Source organism: Misgurnus anguillicaudatus, chromosome 23 (genome assembly GCF_027580225.2).
Source record: "Misgurnus anguillicaudatus chromosome 23, ASM2758022v2, whole genome shotgun sequence".
In the NCBI taxonomy this organism is placed as follows: domain Eukaryota; kingdom Metazoa; phylum Chordata; class Actinopteri; order Cypriniformes; family Cobitidae; genus Misgurnus; species Misgurnus anguillicaudatus.
Genome location: NC_073359.2, coordinates 18,888,657 through 18,907,825, shown reverse-complemented (window position 1 = coordinate 18,907,825; position 19,169 = coordinate 18,888,657). Strand labels below are relative to the sequence as shown.

At 38.8% G+C, this 19,169-nt stretch overlaps 1 protein-coding gene across 1 annotated transcript; it reads right to left on the bottom strand.

Moving 5' to 3' along the window:
- Positions 1–6,215: 6,215 nt before the first annotated feature.
- Positions 6,216–17,232, bottom strand: atp5f1d (ATP synthase F1 subunit delta). The gene is made up of 5 exons (XM_055216859.2): positions 16,987–17,232; positions 15,272–15,425; positions 11,861–11,949; positions 6,427–6,565; positions 6,216–6,334 (listed from the first exon to the last, which is right to left on the bottom strand). The coding sequence occupies exons 1-4, from the start codon at positions 17,101–17,103 to the stop codon at positions 6,443–6,445; spliced, it is 483 nt and encodes a 160-aa protein (XP_055072834.1). The 5' UTR covers positions 17,104–17,232; the 3' UTR covers positions 6,216–6,334; positions 6,427–6,442.
- Positions 17,233–19,169: the final 1,937 nt, after the last annotated feature.

The window sequence follows — 19,169 nt, the reverse complement described above, 5'->3', positions numbered from 1 at the left end:
CACTTGTTAACTCCGTTAACTTCAAAGAAGTTATACCAGGGTCATTTGGGTCACCCTGTATAATGTAATGGTGGATGTTTCTTTACTAAATAGGTTGTTTCAACCAATGATTGGGTCAAATATGGACAAACCCATCTGTTGGATTAAAATTAATTCTAGGTCATTTAAACACTCTCAGAACAAATGGTTAAAAATAATCCCAAGCTGTCACTTGGGCGGTACCATTTAAAAAGGTCCTAATACAGTATGTACCATTTAGCCACAGATATGTATACATTAGGTACCAATATGACCTTTAAGGTACTAAAATGCACTCTTTGGTACCAATATCCACCTCTAAGGTACTAATACAACCTCTTTAGGTGCAAACGTGTTTGCTTTTTTAAAAGGGCACCATGGCTACAGCCCCAAGTGACAGTTAGAGACCATTTTTTGACAATTTTTCTTCTGACAGTGTAGTTTTGCATATTTGTCCCAACCATGATTTGAAACAAGACAGTATTTTTAAGAATGTGCTAGGTCACACAGTGTACCTTAAGCAACGCTAACCCCACTTTAAGACCTATTCATACCTCAGAGTTAAAAGCTATGCTAAAACCTCTCCAAAGTTAACTGTGAAACATTCTTCTACGCAGTGTGACAGGCCTAATAAGCTTATCAGAACATCCAACTTCAATCTCGAGGAATTTTCAATGAACAAATTCTGTGAGCCATGTATAGGCGGATGGCTTGTGGTCAACTTTTAGGCTGGTGTATCATAGCAGATTGTGTATTTGATAGGTGCAGCAGGTTTAATGCCTAGTTCTTACAGGAAGACGTCTATTTTTATAACCTTGTTGACCTATCTGGAACTAGGTACACGTGGGTGTGTTTACATGCGGTGCCATGCGAATTTAACATTTAACATTAGGGTGCATCACTTGTTGGATGGGTTACAAGTGCACACTGTCACAAATTTGAGTAGATTAGATGTTCTTACACCATTTTTTGCTGATATCTCATACAGTGTGTGCGAGGTGTTCCTTACTTAAATATCCCAAATGTTAAGGCACACCGGCAACCTTCTCCATATTACAAGACTTCTCCTAATCGAAAGCCATAAGAATTCTCAGAGCTGATCTATTTGGGGGTTTGTCCTGGATTGAACCAAGCACTTTGTGAGCACGTAGTACCTTTTCAGCATTTTGTAAACGCGCCATCTAACACATGTACCTTACATGTTCATTTGGATAGACACCCACTGCCTGAAAATCGAAAGGCTAGCTTTAACGTGTTACTTTCCGATCAACGATTGGATTTCCTGGAAGTGTTGTCTAGTAGAGAACGTCATAGGGTCAACTGGATGGAAACATCCGTAAGCGTGCCTTACCTTTCTGCATATAAGGCCAGAAAGTTCAGACGTTCCAGAACATCATTGTTTGTCGTCACCGTGTCCCCCATAAATGCAAGTGACCAATCGGCATCTTGTTTTCTGTCGAGTGCATTCCTGACCTCGCCTAATGGCCCAACCAACCTCGCCCCGCTGCCAACTGCTAATGCTGGGCCTGCTGACAGAATTAGATCAATGGCTTATGCTTACACTTGATCCGCCGTGTGCCAGTACTGGACGGCGTCACACATTTGCATGCGGGCGTGGGGCCTTGAGCCAGAGTCCAGGCCTTGTCCGAATGAGTGTAACTATGCCTGCTTGGGTAGCGCTGGATGGAAACTAGCTTGGTGGCATATTTTCCTAGTGCTTCAGCGCAAAGACATGCGATTAGGAAACCAGTGCGAGTCACACCATGTTGGGTAAAAAAAGGGAGGCACAAGGGTTTCAAGTCTGAGGGATTCAAACCTGAGGGCTTTTTTTCACTCAATTCCAGCATCTATGGCTATATTCGTGGCAAGAACTGGTTAATCCATAACACACAAGTTGATCCATACAGGGGTATTTTGGTATCCCACTCCAACTCACCTAACTGAATGTTTTTGGCCTGCATGTGGGAGGAAACCGAGTACCCAGAAATCCAGGCTGACGCAGGGAGAACATGCAAACACATGTCCTACCCACGGCTCAAACCAGGGGCCTCCTTGCTATGAGGCGACAGTGCGAGCCACTGTGCCACCCAGGCTTGGCATTTCTAAGGCAGCACTGGAAAACAACAATATACAAATGCACACAGACATAAACTCTTTGCAAACAAGAGGTGCTTCTTTTAAGAGGGCACATGCATGCACAGACCTGTAAGTTTACTTTAATAAAATGAAAATTAGGTCCGCGTGACAGCTGGGTTTTCCCCAATTGGTTTTCCATACGGCACTGCAGGCTTGATTCCGCATCGCAATGCATTTTAAGGGGAACGTCTTTAGGGTAAAATATCAAAGCTTTTCTTTAGCTGCATAACTTACGTGGGAAAAACTCCACGTGACGTGGGTGGAGACGGAAGTTGTACGTTTGACACCGAAAACATGAAATCAAATACTGGGGATCATGCAGGAAGTTTAAGGAGTCTGGAAGGTTATGAGGTTCATTTTCAGTCATTTCCTGATGCAAGAGAAACATTGAGAAATTGCTCTTGTAAGAGTACACCTAGATTTCTTTGACGTAGTACGCAAGGTAAATATACACTTTATGAGTGGTGACACATGCTTTTACAAAAACTGTGCCAGGATTTGATCCGTCAGAGACCACCGAACCCACAGCAGCCCCACCTCTGCCGTCTTAGCCCACTGATTTAACAATCTCACCCTTTTGGAATGTGACACTTTGCTCTGTTGAACGCAAGACCGCCGCAAATATCACCGTTAGCCTTAGGGAGATGGAGAAGAGGTTAGCATGTTGTTTTATAGCAAAGACTAACCAGTAACATGCTTTATTTTTAATATAGAGAGATGACAATCTTTCACCGATTTGCATTAACAGAATATAAGCTTTACTTTTTTGATGCAGTCAAAGGTCCTTCATTATACCAAATACACCTTAGCTTCCAAATAGGCGTTATGTAGCACGGCATGTTTCCAGATGCAACATGAATTTTAAGGATAATAGGCACTGACATGTTTGGAGCAACATTTTGGAAAGCCATGCAGGCATACCAAGAAATGAACGTTTAGCTTTTGTGATGTATATGAAATCGGGGACATAGCAAAGCTAAAGAAGTTTGAGGTGTGTCGTGGATTTGCAGGTTCCTCTGAAACCTTCTATTTGTAGACACCTCGCACCTGCGGCTTACAGCGATGAAGGATGTGGTCGAGAGTCTGCAGACTGAAACAGAACGAGACTGACCTAAGACCAGCTACTTCTCTCTGATCTCAAGCCTCGATGGGTTTTGCTAACTGAAGAACCGGCCGCAGATCTGTGCCGACCCGCGTGTCCGCGTGGGTGTGAGCGCCGGGCCTCTCGCCCACCTTCAGCGTGTGTGCTGGATCTCACAACCACTTGAGAGTCTGTAGCCTCCGTTTGCACAGCAAGTAAAACAAGGTCAGAACTTCAAGCTGCACTTAAAGCGTCAAAGGATTGTTGCACCTGAGCAAGACTCTTGTAATAAAGGCGTTTTATGCAGCTGCAAGCATTAGATATTTTGATTGATACATAGTCTATTAAAGGGATACAGAGCTTTAATAAAATAACGATAATATATGAAGTTGACATATGAAAAGACAAAGCATCCGACTTAAAAACAGTTTTTTTTTGTTAAGGCTGACAAACAGCAAGATGATCATAAGTAGTCTGCAAGTACAACATGAAAGTTGGATTCAATAAATTTGTTAGGTGTTACAAATTAATTTTTGTAAAAGTTTTTTAATGTGAGAATTTTTTTAAGAGTTACCAAGAAGTATTTTTTTAAGTAGATCCAACTAGAAGTAGAAACAATGTGTCTACTAAATGAAATAAAATATAGGCCTAAATATTAACTGGAAACTTAAAAAATAAATAGAAATGTTGTCTTGGCAATGAACTGAAGTAACATAAAGGTGCCAAAATTAGAACATGAAACTGACAAAACTAATAAAATTACCAGGGGCATCATGCACGTTTTTTTTTAAGGGGGCACCCTGCTGAAAAACAGCATACCAGCAAGACCAGCATGTTGTGTTTTGGTGCTGGTTTCCTAGTGAACACCAGCTAAACCAGCACCAGCATTAGCACCAGCATCCCATGCTGGTAATACCAGCATATGTTGTGTTTTGGTGCTGGTATGTGACCACCACCAGCTAAACCAGCATCAAACCAGCATAAATCCCATGCTGTTTTTTTCAGCAGGGCACAGTGTGCATAGTTCACAGAAATTGTGCATACACAAACATCAGACTACATATTACAGAGCTTTCAGTCTTTTCCATGGCAATTACATTAATAACAATCTGAGCGGCCCTGCCTTCATGCAAAAACCTCCAAAATAAAAGTGTTGTCTAACTTTTATATCAAATACTATTCTATCGGAATAATGACATATTGGCATCATATTTACATCTGAAACGGCATGTTTTGTTTATTTACGTTATGTTTAATGACTTGTTTAATTGTGTCGTCAATGCATTTTGCACAACAACTGCATTATATGAAATTAATGTAATTTTAAATTCATAAAGTATATAAACAACAAAAATGACATAAGCTATAGCCACGTGATTGATTTTAATGGTCAATAATGATTAAAAAAATGTTTAGATAAAATTATTAGAGCATGTGTGATTCCGCGCCCCCGTGAACTCTGGCGAACTTTGGCGTTGTACCACCAAGATGAAGAATCTCGAAATCTCTACTAATATAACGTCGAGACGGTCACATTTTAAACCATACATTTTCTACACAGAGGAAGTTAACTGCAAATTACCGTAATGGGGTTTGGAAAGCGTTTCTTACACGTTTTAATTCCTCAGATAGCCAAATGAAGCAGCAACAGCAAAGCTCGTGAGCGTGCTAAGACGCTGATGACGTCTGCGGCTGCGCTGACTGCAGGGCCTTCCGCCAGAATAAAGTAATGTAAACATTATCAAAACGGCAAAAAATCTCTTAAAAGTGACAAAGATACAGCACAGAATTGATAATATTGTGCATATTAAACTGATTAAAAGAAAACTACAGATTAATGGACACTTCTTGATTTTGAGGTTGCATGCAAATTCCATTTGGCTCAAAAAACCGATGGGGCACGTGCCCTCTCAGTTTGAATGGGCATGACGCCTCAGAAAATGACAAATAGCTAAATTACTAATAGTTGAACATAAAAACTAAAAATAGAAAATAGAAGCGAATTCAAACTAGTAATAAATAAAATTAAACTCGAATAACTTGCAGTTTTGTCATCACCGGCTTGTGGAAAAACTATAAAATGAGCCCGCAAATCACCTTTATCGCTGGCAACTAAAATTGTGGTTTTATGCCATTTGCTCATTTTTCCATCCATTCACGACCGATTATTGTAAATTAACAATCCATTATGTAGATGTAATGTTCTTGTTTATGCAAACCAAACAGCGTGTAAACTGGAAAACATATCCAAAAGCAAATTTGCATAGGACAATGACTCCTTATTGAAAGCCTTCCCAGCCAATTCTGTACATGTGGAAACTGAGCAAGCTGCGGCATGCTGCCACGACAGACGTTCATAAAGACGCATGTGGTTTAGTGTTGTAAAGCTGCAGCGCAGAAAGCATGTGCCAACTGGAGCGGCCCTGTAAAATTAACCCCGTACTTAAGCAATATCTAGACTTCAATACCTGACTGGCAGTAGGTAGCTATGGACTAGCTGTGTTTCTCTTGCTAGGTTTTGGTGCATCTAAATCTGTACTGATAAAGGAAACTTGAGTGGGCAACCCTGCCTACTCAAAATTGACAAAGGAGCTACTATAAACCATGCACAGACAAACAAGGAAGGTAATGCAGATCTTGAAGATTGCACTCACATCGAATCCTACTGCAAAAGGCTCGGCTCTCGGTTAGGCTTCGACAGTACCACACTGCCCCCTTTCGGTCACTAAAGCACATTTTTACATTTAAAGGGATAGTTCACAGAAAAATTAGAAAAGAAACAAAACTGGGGCACCATTCACTACCATAGTATTATTTGTCCTACTATGAAAGTCAATGGTGCTAAATCTGCTTAGTTACAAACATTATTCAAAATAGCTTTCTTTGCATTCAGCACATGAGTAAATGAGAACTTCCATTTTTCTGTGAAATATCCCTTTAATCTTCCACATGAAAAAAAATAAAAGAATGCCAAAATCAGTTACTTCCAAATAAATTTATTGTTATTTTCATCCACTGTACAAAGCAAGCATGCATGTCTTGCAGTTTATGCCTTCAAATGGGGTGGGGAACTGACGAAGCTGATAACCTTTAATTTACCTAAAAAAAACAAATGACACAAAACATAAACAGAGAATAAACATTATTGTCAATTTCTCATTTGCTATAAAGTGATGTTTTCAGATACGAACCAATGCATGAAGTTGTTTACTCCAGTGCTTTGACGATTGCCTCATTCGCTTCTATGCTGATGAGAACCTCCGCCCTGCTTGCCTCATCTGAAACTCCTGCTAGCTCTGACTGGGCTTTCTCCAGGTTAGCTTTTGCCGCCTGTGCAAAACAGGAGTCGAAATCATCTCTCAAAGCACAATACATTAAAACAAAATGTTGGCCCAAAATCACATCACCTCGTCTATGTTAACCTTAAAAGGAAAACACCACCATTTTTCAATATTTTACTATGTTCTTACCTCAACTTAGACAAATGAATACATCCCTATCCGTTTTCAATGCGTGCACTTAATCTTTGTACAGTGCGTCGTGAATGTGTTAGCATTTAGCCTAGCCCCATTCATTCCTTAGGATCCATACAGGGATGAATTTAGAAACCACCAAACACTTCCATGTTTTCCCTATTTAAAGGCTATCACACGAGTAAGTATGGTGGCACAAAATAAGACGTGGCGATTTTTTTAAGCGGATAAAAAATTACAACTATATTGTATGGCGGAAGAGCTTCGACCTCGGGCGCAGTATAATCATCACTCCAGACTCCTCCCCCTCTCGATCAAACTTCCGTCAATATTACTGCGCCGGATGTCAAAGTGCCGCAAACTAAGTGCTCTTCCACCATACAACATAGTTCCCATTTTATATCCGCTTTAAAAAAAAATGCCACGTTTATTTTGTGCCACCATACTTACATATGCGTACTGTAATATGTAAATATTTTGATCTTACAGCCCTAGTTCAAACCAATGAAAAGTGAGAAAGAAATAAGATTATTTTGAGCAGTCGAATGCAATTCAATGATGATGTGTGCTTTACATAGAGACTTAGAGAGCCCAGTTATGCTAATTTGAAAACCACGCCCACCGGGGGGAAACAATCAACCGTCTCCCTTGACCCTGTACTGGCGAGAGGCACTCTCCCTTCATTTCTGGCTTATAACAAAAAACAGAACAATGCCTAAAAGCTGCTGTGTGACAAGGCGTACAGCCAACATGCCAAAAAACCCAGAAATAAGTTTTTATAGGCTGTCGAGCCGTAAAACTTAGCCTTTAAGGAGAAAAAAGTGAATCGCCGACTATGTTTCCCTCTAGTAGGCGCAGTTCTACTAATAGTAGCACTATGAAAAGTTGCCAAGTGTTTCCACTTTTGTGTCTTTAAAGGGATAGTTCGGTGAAAAATTATATTAAACCCATGATTTACTCACCCCGAAGCCGTCCGAGATGTATGTGTCCATCATTTTTCAGACGAACACATTTTAAGTTATTTTAGAAAATGTTTTAGATCTTCCGGTTAATCAAATGTGAAGTTACAGGGTCCACGTCCTTCAAGTCCAAAAAATGGCCTTCTGAGGGTAATCCGTACCGTTTTGTTGTAGAAATATCCACATTAACAACTTTATAAACAAAAATAACTCGCTCCCAGTAATGGCGCCATCTCAGTCGCGTCCGTATTCAGGATGAGAGCTTACGCAACTTACGGAGGTTACTCTGCTGTTGCTCTGTGCCCCCGCCCTCCGAATTTGTCATAAGTCACTAAGACAAGTGCGTACACTACGCTAATACTCTCTCCTGAATGCGGAGGAGTCTAAGATGGTGGCGCTACTATAGTTTTTTTGTTTATAAAGTTTTAAATATGGAAATTTCTACAACAAACGTGCAGATTACCCTCAGAAGGCCTTTATTTATCATACTGGAGCCGTTTGGATTTCTTTGGGAAAGGATATATGCACATTTTTGAACTTGAAGGACGTGGACCCCGTAACTTTACGGTTTAGTAGCTGAAAGATATAAGACATTTTCTAAAATAACTGAAAATGTGCTCGTCTGAGAAATGATGGACATACGCCTCTCGGACGGCCTCACGATGAGTAAATCATGGGTTTAATACCATCCTTCGCCGAACTATCCCTTTAAATGCTTGTTTTTTGGGGGGGGTTTTGGCTCGTTAGCTGTACACCCCGTCACACAGCAGCTCCCAGGCACCACTCAGCTTTTTTTGTTATAAGCCAGAAATGACAAGGAGGCAGCCTCTCCCAATACAAAGTCAATGGAAACGGATGGACCGTTTTCCCCTGGTGGGCGTGGTTTTCAGGTTATGACGCGTTGCGCTCTGTCTCTATGCTCCCTTCTGTAACAACTGACATCATAAACCGTTCCATCAATCCAACTGCGTGTCACGCACACGCAAAGACCCAGATCATCTGAAGCACAAGTAAGTGCGAAATCTCATCCGTACTGTAAAAATCGATGCAACTGCCACTTGAACCGTACTCTGTACTAGAATGGTCGTTTTCTCTGCGGCGTGAGCAAATAAACGTGGCCTCTTTCCTGTGAAGGACATTTGTCACATTGGCGATTACACAGCGTAAAGGCCAAACATAGCTGGGAGTTAAAGGTCTCTCAGTGGGGATTTGACGCATCTGCACCACTTCAACGGTGACTGACCTTTCCTTCCTTATTAACCAGCGAGGGCGCCGAGCACAGCTATCTCTGGGAGGAATAAAAAACATCTATTTATGTGGAATGAACCCTTTATTCCGTGTTGGAAAAGGGCATGACTGAAAACATCCCGTTTGGACGGACTCATTGTCCATGAATAGTTGGCACCGTATGAGTAAGAGGTTACAAACAGAATTGTTTTTGTGTGGGGGACGGCATTAATACAATTGAAAGAGTGGACATACGTGGTTTTGAATGCTAGGAAAGGACATTTATGTAACAGTGGTTTGATGACCTAATTCTCATATAACACAAGCATACAGATTCAGTTTCACAGAATAATCAGGGCCATGTCCTATAAATGTTTATTGCAGTACTCAGGGTTCCCACACCTTAGTTAACTTCAAATTCAAGGACCTTTCAAGGACTTTCCAGGTCCAATAACCTCAAATTCAAGAAGTAAATGTTGGGGACACATTTCAAGTGAGAGCAAGGTTACATTGTGTTACCTTTTAAGTAGGGCTGAAACGATTCATCGAGTTACTCGATTTACTCGATTCAAAAAATTCCTCGAGGAAAAAATTCTGCCTCGAAGCCTCGTTAAATTCCTATGACGCGCACTACACGCGCCGAGATCTGATTCACACGGACCGTTGTTCAATGTTCAGGAAGCACATCATAGCGCGTGATACATTTTGAATTTAGTTGGCGCGATGGCGGAGCGAATATGTCCATAAACGGCATGAGAGAGACTGTCTAAAGTTTGGGATCATTACATTCAGCATCTGAACTGAAAACATCCACTGCTGTTTCACCAAGCGTCGATGAAACAAGGTAACATAGCTTCCGCTGATTTTAATCCCATACTGTATTTGTAGCGATGTCGTTATGCGGTTTGACTAGATATGATGTTTAGCTTTGATGTTTTTAAGTAGTAAACGTATTCACGTTCAATTGCAGGACAGTATAGATTAAAAAAGAACCCCTTGACACACACGCATGCACTACAGGTGTGTGTACCAAAAAACGGCATCACAGTGCAATCATATATGGGCAACTTGTAATCTGACATATTTTGTTCAATAATAATAATCTCTGTTTTATTGGAGTTTAGCATAAGGAAGTTATTCTCTCTCACGCGAGTCAGACCGATAGCGCAATGCATCACATATGCTTAAACTTTTACGTAGCCACGCAAAAATAATTTCAGCATGCATTCACTGTAGACAGCGGGACGTGATGTTGTGATTTTTCAAACGGATTCTTAACCTAAAATGCACCGCAATGCAAGTGATGCAAACCAAATGCAGCGTTCTATTGAAAAGTAATGTATGTATTTCTGCAGTACCAAAATGCAATGAAGCAACTGAACGTCTGACTGGGGTGTCACTCTTCCTCACGCGTGCACACGCACAAACACAAGTGCACGTGCGCGCATACACACAGGTTGTTACCATAGCAAATAGGCTCACCCCAGAAATGATATATTATATGTTAAAAGCCTAATGGTAAATGCTGCAGGTGTAGAAATGTACATAAACCAGATATTTACTTTGATGTCAGGGCTAGATTACAGCATGAAACCTGTTGTGCATATTAATAAATTAAAGTGTTTCATTGTTGGCACTGGCACTTATAAACACTAAATGGGTAAAAAATTGAAATAAATAGGCTTATTTCTTGGAGCCAAATACCTCTGTTTTTTTTAGAAATAAAAGCCAAATGCTTGAACATTTTACAGCCAAGTCATTTTCGTTATGCATTATTTGTTTTGGTTGTTTAAAAACACACAAAAAAATTATCCGATTACTCGATTAATCGATCGATTCAGTGCTAGATTAATCGATTACAAAAAGAATCGATAGCTGCAGCCCTACTTTTAAGATACATTGTTACAGTTCCCTTTCGAGGGAACTCGCGCTGCGTCACTGCGGTGACACTTTGGGGACGCCTCCAGGGCTAAGTGCGTCTGAATGTGTATCAAATTCAACCAATGGTGAGGCTTAACGACAAAGACAGGGTGACATGGGAGCCAGGAAGTATATCTCTATCTGAAATATTGCCAAAGACGGCGTTACAGGGACGCAGGAAGTATGGCAAGGGAGACGCAGCGTCTCGTTCCCTTCTCAGGAAACAACAGTTACATATGCAACCCGAGACGTTTTCATGTGTCAAACTATGCAAAAAAGCATTTTGGTAGGAATCAACATTCGTATAAAGAAGATATAAGCATTTAAAGTGAACAGTTTAGCACTAGGGCTGGGTCTCGATTCAGATGTTCCAGATCGATTCGATTTCGATTCACAAGCTATCAAATCGATTCGATTCCAATTCTCGGGCAATTTGTATACTCTATTCTCGATTCAACTCAATGAACATAGATTATATAGAATATTAAATTATTATTTCATATATTATATTAGAATATAGACTGACTGAATCAATGACAGGCTCCCCTCTCGCTCCTTGGTAACATTGCACAAGGCAAAAAAGAGGGTGACATCTAGTGGAGAAGACTAGTAATTAGATTAACGTTAATCTTACGTTCAATGTTTGCGAAAATAAATATGGAAAAAAATCGATTTAAGCACGTGTGCTTAAAAAGTCTAGAATTTTTATGATATTATCCTACACTACACAGGGAATAATATGGATTTTTTTCCAGAAAACTTCTGACATAAAATAGATTCAAGCACTTTCAATGACCTGTATCCATGTATGTATATTTTCAAAAACTTCCCAGTACCTTGAATTTTTTTCCCCCAGATTCACAAACTTTCAAAGATGTCTAGGACACGTGGGACCCCCGAGTACTGAAAGGTTGCCAAAACCATGGTACTTCAGAAAAATCTCAATGTACAGTACATGTCCAAAAATGATCTAATAGGAACCCAAATTTATGCATGTTCCTTTTGTAGTTCTTTTTTATATATGATGAGGATTAGCAGATACTTACTGCAAGGTCCAAAGAGTCCAGAGGAACCGCCTCCTCAGCCAGCAGTTGAACTGAAGAGTCGGCATTGACCGTGACTGATCCGCTGCTTACTGCAAAATACAAGCACACCGAAGATCAGTTACTTTCCTGCGGCTTAACTGATAGAGCGTGGCGCTAGCAACACCAAGGTCATGAGTTTGATTCACAGGAAATGAATAAATGCAAATGACTTTTTGAAAGCACATAAGATGACTTTGGTGGGACAAGACTGACCCCTTCTGGATGTTATATCTAAAATCATATGCATAGAAAATAATGAAAATTCCTTTTTTTTTTAAGTCTGTGCCACCAAAATGACCAATTTAGGTTTCACTTTTAAATAAAACAATACTTGGTGATTTTACAAAAGAGTTCTTTTAAAGTGCCCAATTATTACCAATGTGACCATGCATGTGAAAACCCAGCAATTTAAAAAACCCATTTACTGTTATCTACAAACTCATCCAACATAATGTAAAGATCATTCTGTGAAATATAACCTTGATATCTTTAATACTTACTGAGTAAGATCATGTCAATCTCATCATTAGGCTCATAATTATTTTTAATAAAATCTTATTTTTGTATGATTCATCACATACCGGTTTCTCTCTTTCTATTAGCTATGCTGTTTAAAGGTGTATACCTTCGAATAAACACATACAGGCTGATCACGTGGTAAAGCTCAGTATCATTACAGCAATTTACTGTTATTACTACTCTGACATTTCACCAAATAGCTTGCGAGTTTCAGTGTTACAGCATTTTTGCCTTGTATGGCCGTTTTACTAATTTCTAAACATAGATACGTGATCAGAACAACAAGAATACTCCCATTTCACAGAGTTAAGCTTGGAGTTTAGTTTGTTTTTATGTGTACGTGAACGTATTGTTACACCACTAGCGTACATCGATATGGATCAAAGCGGTTGTAGCAGTGAAAACACCGCGAAAGAGACAGAAGACGAGCATGTGCTTAGCACTGCAGGCGATACTGTCCATGCAAAACTCAGTGTCCTCAGTTGATTTTTTTAAATCTCTAAAAAAAAAATCTCTCAAAAGAGACCACCGCAGCACGTGTTTGACTGTTAGATCTGATGTTGTGTGACAGATCAAATGCTTAAGTTTAACAGCTTTATTTTTACATTTTTTATAAAACCACCCTTAGTGATTGTCACTATTGCACATTTTGGCACAAAATACTGAAAGACTTTGACTCTTGCCATCATAAGCTAAATTTTATGTGACATTTTGCCCCTCGTTATACATTTTTCGTTATTAAAAAAAAAAGTGTATTTTTGTTAGTTTGTTGTTGTAAATGTTCCAATTGGGACAGAGATTGCACAAAATATAAAAATAGGGATGTAACGATACTTCGCAGTACAGTATTTCACGGTACAGAAATGCCACGGTATGTATCGTAGCATGGTGGGGTATTTATACAATATTCTGTTCTTTTCATTTTATTTGTTGACCGGTCAACACGCGACCTAGCTCTGCGCCGGCATCACCTGTGCTTCATCGCAGTCACACAGGCATCACTTGAATCACCTGCAGCTTGAACTAAAGGTCAGCAACATGACTTCGGAAAAAACAGAAATTGATATAGAGGATGCCCTGTAATCTTTTAAGTCGACGTCTGGCAGCATTTAGTTCAACTGAAATTGTTAATATTACGGAAAAAAATCTGTTATTTGAATTTCTGTTTCAATTTTTTTATTTGCTCAAAATACCGTGACGTGTATCGAACCGCGAGTCCAGCATCGAGACACAGCCTGAACCTGTCACCCCCCCATATAAAAATATTGATAAATTAATAGAATCCGCATCAAGCTTTAATGTACCAACAAAAAACGCATTGCTGGCGGAGAAAATCGATATTGTATCGCATCATAAGGAACCGTCCGATTTACACCCCTAATGTACGCGCCCATTCAAACACAAGGGCGGGTCTTGCAAAGCATAGTTTATTAGACTCGTACGTGTACCCAGACGTTCCATGCATGCGCATTGCAACAAAATGCAATTCAACTCCTAGGCTACTAGTACATACTGTACGCACATGTTACGCATGATTACAAGAATCTAGCGTACAGGGCGCACTAAAGCCTAAGTTATAGTTGTGCGTTAGGTCCATAGGTTACCCGCACCCTGACGTGCACCTCGCCAAAATTTTAACAGTGCATCAGTTCTACGTGGTACGCAAGCGCTGTGTTTGGTCGACTAGAACCCGTTCTGTCAGGTAATAGGTGTTTCTGTTTGTGACGGTAAGAACAAAGATGGGCCAAGTTGTGATTGAACTTAAACTGCAACAAAAGTCGCTGTCTATTTACTTCCATCACTGCTGATCTTCTCAAAACATACACAACAAGTTGCTGCTTCTGCTTTGTTTGTGGGTTTTCGGACCAAGCTGCTTCTTCTTTAATGGTTGAACTGCTTCTGTGGTTACACGCGTGGATAATGCCTACCAGTGGTCTGCATGTGTGTGTTTGCACGTCGATGCGGATGACGATAACACAGAAGTATTATATGAAACCGACGCGTAGCTTACACCACACAACGAGGGATGCACTGATAGGATTTTTTTGGGGCCGATACCGATTTAAACAGAAAACTTCTGGCCGATGCCGATATTAAACACTTCACTATACATTAAATACAATACTATACAGTTGGTCTATTAGCTAGTTTATTTCTGCATCCAATTATTTTTACCGAACATTCAACTGACCAACATAATAAGAGAGGCACAAATTAAGCTAAAACAAATATAATAAGACAACATGACAACCTTCAAAGGTGGTTTTTGCTATTCAGCATTTCTTTTTTTAACAACATTAACTCATTTTTCACATATAATGGATTTCTTTAATAAACATAAATAATGCCAGTGCTATTGCTTTAAACAGTATAAATATTGCTACTTCAAAAAAAGTTGACTTCTTTTCCCCACTAAAGTGCAGGTCTGTTTCTTTTATTGTCCAAGACATTTGAGCCAGCTCAACAAAGGTTTTCTGTCGGTGCTTAAGTACACCAGAACATTAAATCATTTTAATTAAACAACAGACATGCAACTCATTGCCTTTATGCAGTTAATTAATAAACAATCGGTATCGGCCTTACTGGTGCTTTTGCCGATGGTTTCAAATTCATAAAAAATCGGCCGAGAAATATCGGTGGCCGATACATCGGTGCATCACTACACACAACTATAATGAGTCCTTTCCTATTGTGATGACAAAATTTTCACCACGCACACTGTACGCAGACCATCACCTATGCGTAAAAACAGAACTATACTTTCAACTTTAGCTACAAAAGCATTTTTAATCAGGTCATTTCTTTACCAAGTTTGACTAAACTACTAGTATGTCTACTGCAGCTGGAACTCACCAAAATACTTCGCAGCAGAACCATCATCATTGAAGACAGTGACTACACCAGGCCGGAGAACCTGCAGTGTGGGAACGTGGGCTGGAAGAATACCAAAGGCTCCTGTCAGTGTTGGGACGTCAATCTGTTTAACACTGGCTTCTTTGAAGAACACCTGCAGCAAAAATAACCAAAGTCATATCAATTCAAACGCACAATGTCCAAGGCGATGTTGAATAGTGGTTCAAAATGAAGCCTTTAAAATTTTTTAAATGCTCTCTTTTTTGAAAATAAAAACTTTTACATTTATGCATTTGGCAGGACCTTTATTTATTACACTTATTTCATATCAATATGTGTGTTCCTTGAGTTCAAACCCATGACCTATTGAGCTGCTAACGTGATGCCCTACCAATGAGCTATACAGGAGCAGAATAAATGTAAGGTTAAAGTTCAAATCCACAAAGGGCAAATTGGGGCAACCCATGAACTATTACTATTGTGCACTTGATCAAGGCTGTTATTATGAGATGATGAGAGTCGCACAATTTTTTGACATTTATTATTACTGGGTTAAGAATAGTAGAGATTACTGGGACATTTTTATGCAGGGTACCAAATCCAGTCTTTGACAGAAAATTAAAATCACACACTAATGTTTTCAAAAACAGATTGATTTAGTGCACTAGATGGCAAGTATAACTCTATATAGACTCCAACTAAGTGTACTATTTGAATGTGTTTCAATGGCTTTCAAATGTGTTTGTAGGATTTTACTAATTTTCCCCATGACTTTATCGGTACAATATATGATATGCATATTGATATGCATATTCAATACATTTAGTTTGTAATTTTCCCAATATTGGTGCAGTGTTTAATCTGTGATGTTATCAAAACAAAAACAAAAATCGTAAGAATTGAGTTTTGTATATAGACCCCTTCAAGGTTTGTAAACATTGAATGACTATCGGATGCGCGCGCAGCATGGGGTCAAACTGTTCATACAATCGAGGCTTTAAAATTTAATCTAACAGGGCTGAAAAAATATGACTTACCTCAAATGAAGTGAGCACTACAAACACAAGCCTCTTTGATATTTGCATTGTCTCAGTCTGCACGTTAATTGCTTGCAGCCGCAGATGTTGTATTTTTTTGTTTTTGAGATTCTGCATGAATCACGAAAACTTAACGGAAGACCTGGTGCGATTTTCAGAGCCCACGACGTAAGTAGGCATTTTTTACGATACCGAATAACACGCAACTCAATCTGCTGTAATGACTTTTCTGACCCTGACATGCGCAGTGGGAACCGACTGTGACGTGAACGGTGAAGGGGTCTATAGGCAACTACATATTAGCCTGATCTGTCAAGGTGAAAGTGTTTGGCAGGAATGCTAACAGCTAAGCTAAGTCATTCAAACTTGACCTGCTTGTGCACGTCAGAAACCAAAACATTTTCATAGTCATACTACTTTAAGTAATCCCGGACATTATTAACAATGAAATAATTTTAAATATGACATTCCGTTAACCATGACATGGAGCACTAGCAACATGCTAACCCCAAAACGGGACGTTTCAATGCATTTTGTCAATTAAACACACGTTTTATAGTATATGCATGGAAACCTGAATGTATTGCTTAACATTTAAAACCATATATAACTAAAATTGTTTAAGAGAGGTTTACTAGCATCATGATAGCGGGATATGTAGGCCCGGGGCTTCAGTACCTCTGTCGGCGACGCGAAAGTGAAGGACATCTCAGCAGCAGCCGGCGGGTCCGCATAACAGCGCACGTGTCTGAGTGCAGGGACCGCGCGACGGAGGAGAAATCTCGCTGCCATCATTTTTATTTTACAGAGAACCGACCCTCACAACACGACAATACAAGAGCCTCTGGTTTACTATCCGCACAGGCAGTCAGAAAGACAGTCACCGTGCGCGGCTGATAGAGCAAGGACACGGGCACGCTCTCTCGTCAAACCTCGCGAGAACTGCGCGCCTGACGGAAAATGTAGTTTCATTAAAGGCGGAGTCCACGATGTTTGAAAAACGCATTGGAAAAGGAGACGGGCCGACTACCAAAACACACTTATAGCCAATCAAATCAAATCAAATGCCCGGTTGCGTATGTGTGGGGCGGGTCTATCAACAGAAGGTCTAGATTCTATTGGGGTAAGGGCGTGTTTGGTTAGGTGATTTCAAATATCAACATTGGCTTTCAAACAGCATGGACTCCGCCTTTAAGAAATTAAAGGGATAGTTCACCCAAAAATATAAATTCTGTTATCATTTTCTAATTCTCATGTTGTTCTAAAGCTGTATGAATATTTTTTTCCTGATAAAAACAAAAGAAGATATTTTGATAAATGATGGTAAGCATACAGAAGATTGTAACCATTGACTTACATATAGTAGGAAAATAAATATTATAGAAGTATTGTGATAAATAATGCAGAAGATATTTTGATAAATGGTGGTAAGCACACAGTTTACGGTACGCATTTAATTCCATCGTATTTGTTTTTCCTACTATAAGTCAATGGTTACAATCAGCTGGGTGATTCTCGCAATATTAGACTTATGAGGTGTCATGAAACATTTCGTATAAAAATAAGACATTTACAGTAAAGAAACATGTGGTATTTGGAAAATCATTGGTAAATGTAGAGACAATAATAAGGAATATAAATGTGTCCAAGAAAAGTTTTCTCATCCTCCGCAACAAATTTCAATCATTGTTTAAGTTCTCAATGAACCAACTTTTTCAAAAAAATTGACATAATTGACTGTGACACTCAAGATGGCTACCAGGTAAGCAGTTCTTATTTTTTTTTCTCTCCAGATAAAAGTTGAAATTTTATTTGTCATAGTTTCTAGACAACTTTTTAGTTCTCATTACCGAAACATGAGTTTGTAAATGCATATATTTAATGTAATATCATGTTGCGGGAATGATCATTTTTAATAATGATAATCTAAAGAATTTGAATAATTCTATAGGAAATATTTTTTAAATCCTCTAAAAATAATGGTTATAGTAAGTTCAGACTTTAATCTTATATGTGCAAAAAACATTGGCTTCAAGGGCTTTCTAAAAAAAATCTGATGCTGGACACCTTCTAAGTCTGGATTTCGTGATAATCACCCAGCTGTGTAGTTGCCATCTTTTGTCAAAATATCTTCTTTTGTGTTCATCAGGAAAAAAATAATTCATACAAGTTAGGAACAACATAAGGATGAGAAAATTATGACAAAATTAAATTTTAGGTTGAACTATCCTTTAACCTTTATTTTTGTTTTTGTAGCAGCTTATAGATTTTGTTTATACCTCTGAGGTCACTTCTGATTAAAAATGCATTTATTTTGCATTCCTTTATGAGTCAATTATTTCCGACACATTTTTCATATCAATAACCAAATAATTAGGCTACATAATATTTTTATCAGAATCTTTATGATTTTGGACTTGAAATATTTAAGACAAAATGTGTGTCCCAAATCGCATACACTGAAAAAAAGTATTCTTTCAATTTACTCAATTATTTTAAGGTAAGTGGTTGCAATCCATTTATTTAAGCTACATTTAAACAAAAAATATGAAAAATAAAATAAAATAAAATAAACTTTTGCTTAAATGTAGCTCAAATAAATTGATTGCAACCACTTACCTTAAAAAATGTGAGTAAATTGAATGAATATTTTTTTAGTGTACTTAGTGTATACGCAATTTTGTAGTATAAATAGTGTGATCGACTATTTAAAACGATACTACATTTAGGAAAATCAATAATGGTTTTTACTACGAATAAAACAACAAAAAAAGTTGGTACCATATAAAACCATGTTAACCACAAATTAACCATGGATTTTCAATAGTTCAACTATGTTTTTGTAGTAAAACCATGGTTTT

Bases quoted from the DNA above. Each gene is read 5' to 3' on its own strand.
- atp5f1d (XM_055216859.2), bottom strand. From the start codon at position 17,103: ATGATGGCAGCGAGATTTCTCCTCCGTCGCGCGGTCCCTGCACTCAGA. The intron at 15,426-16,986 runs GTACTGAAGCCC...TTTTTGCTGCAG, and splicing joins CTTTCGCGTCGCCGACAGAG to GTGTTCTTCAAAGAAGCCAG. The intron at 6,566-11,860 runs GTAAGTATCTGC...TGTTTTGCACAG, and splicing joins TGGACTCTTTGGACCTTGCA to GCGGCAAAAGCTAACCTGGA.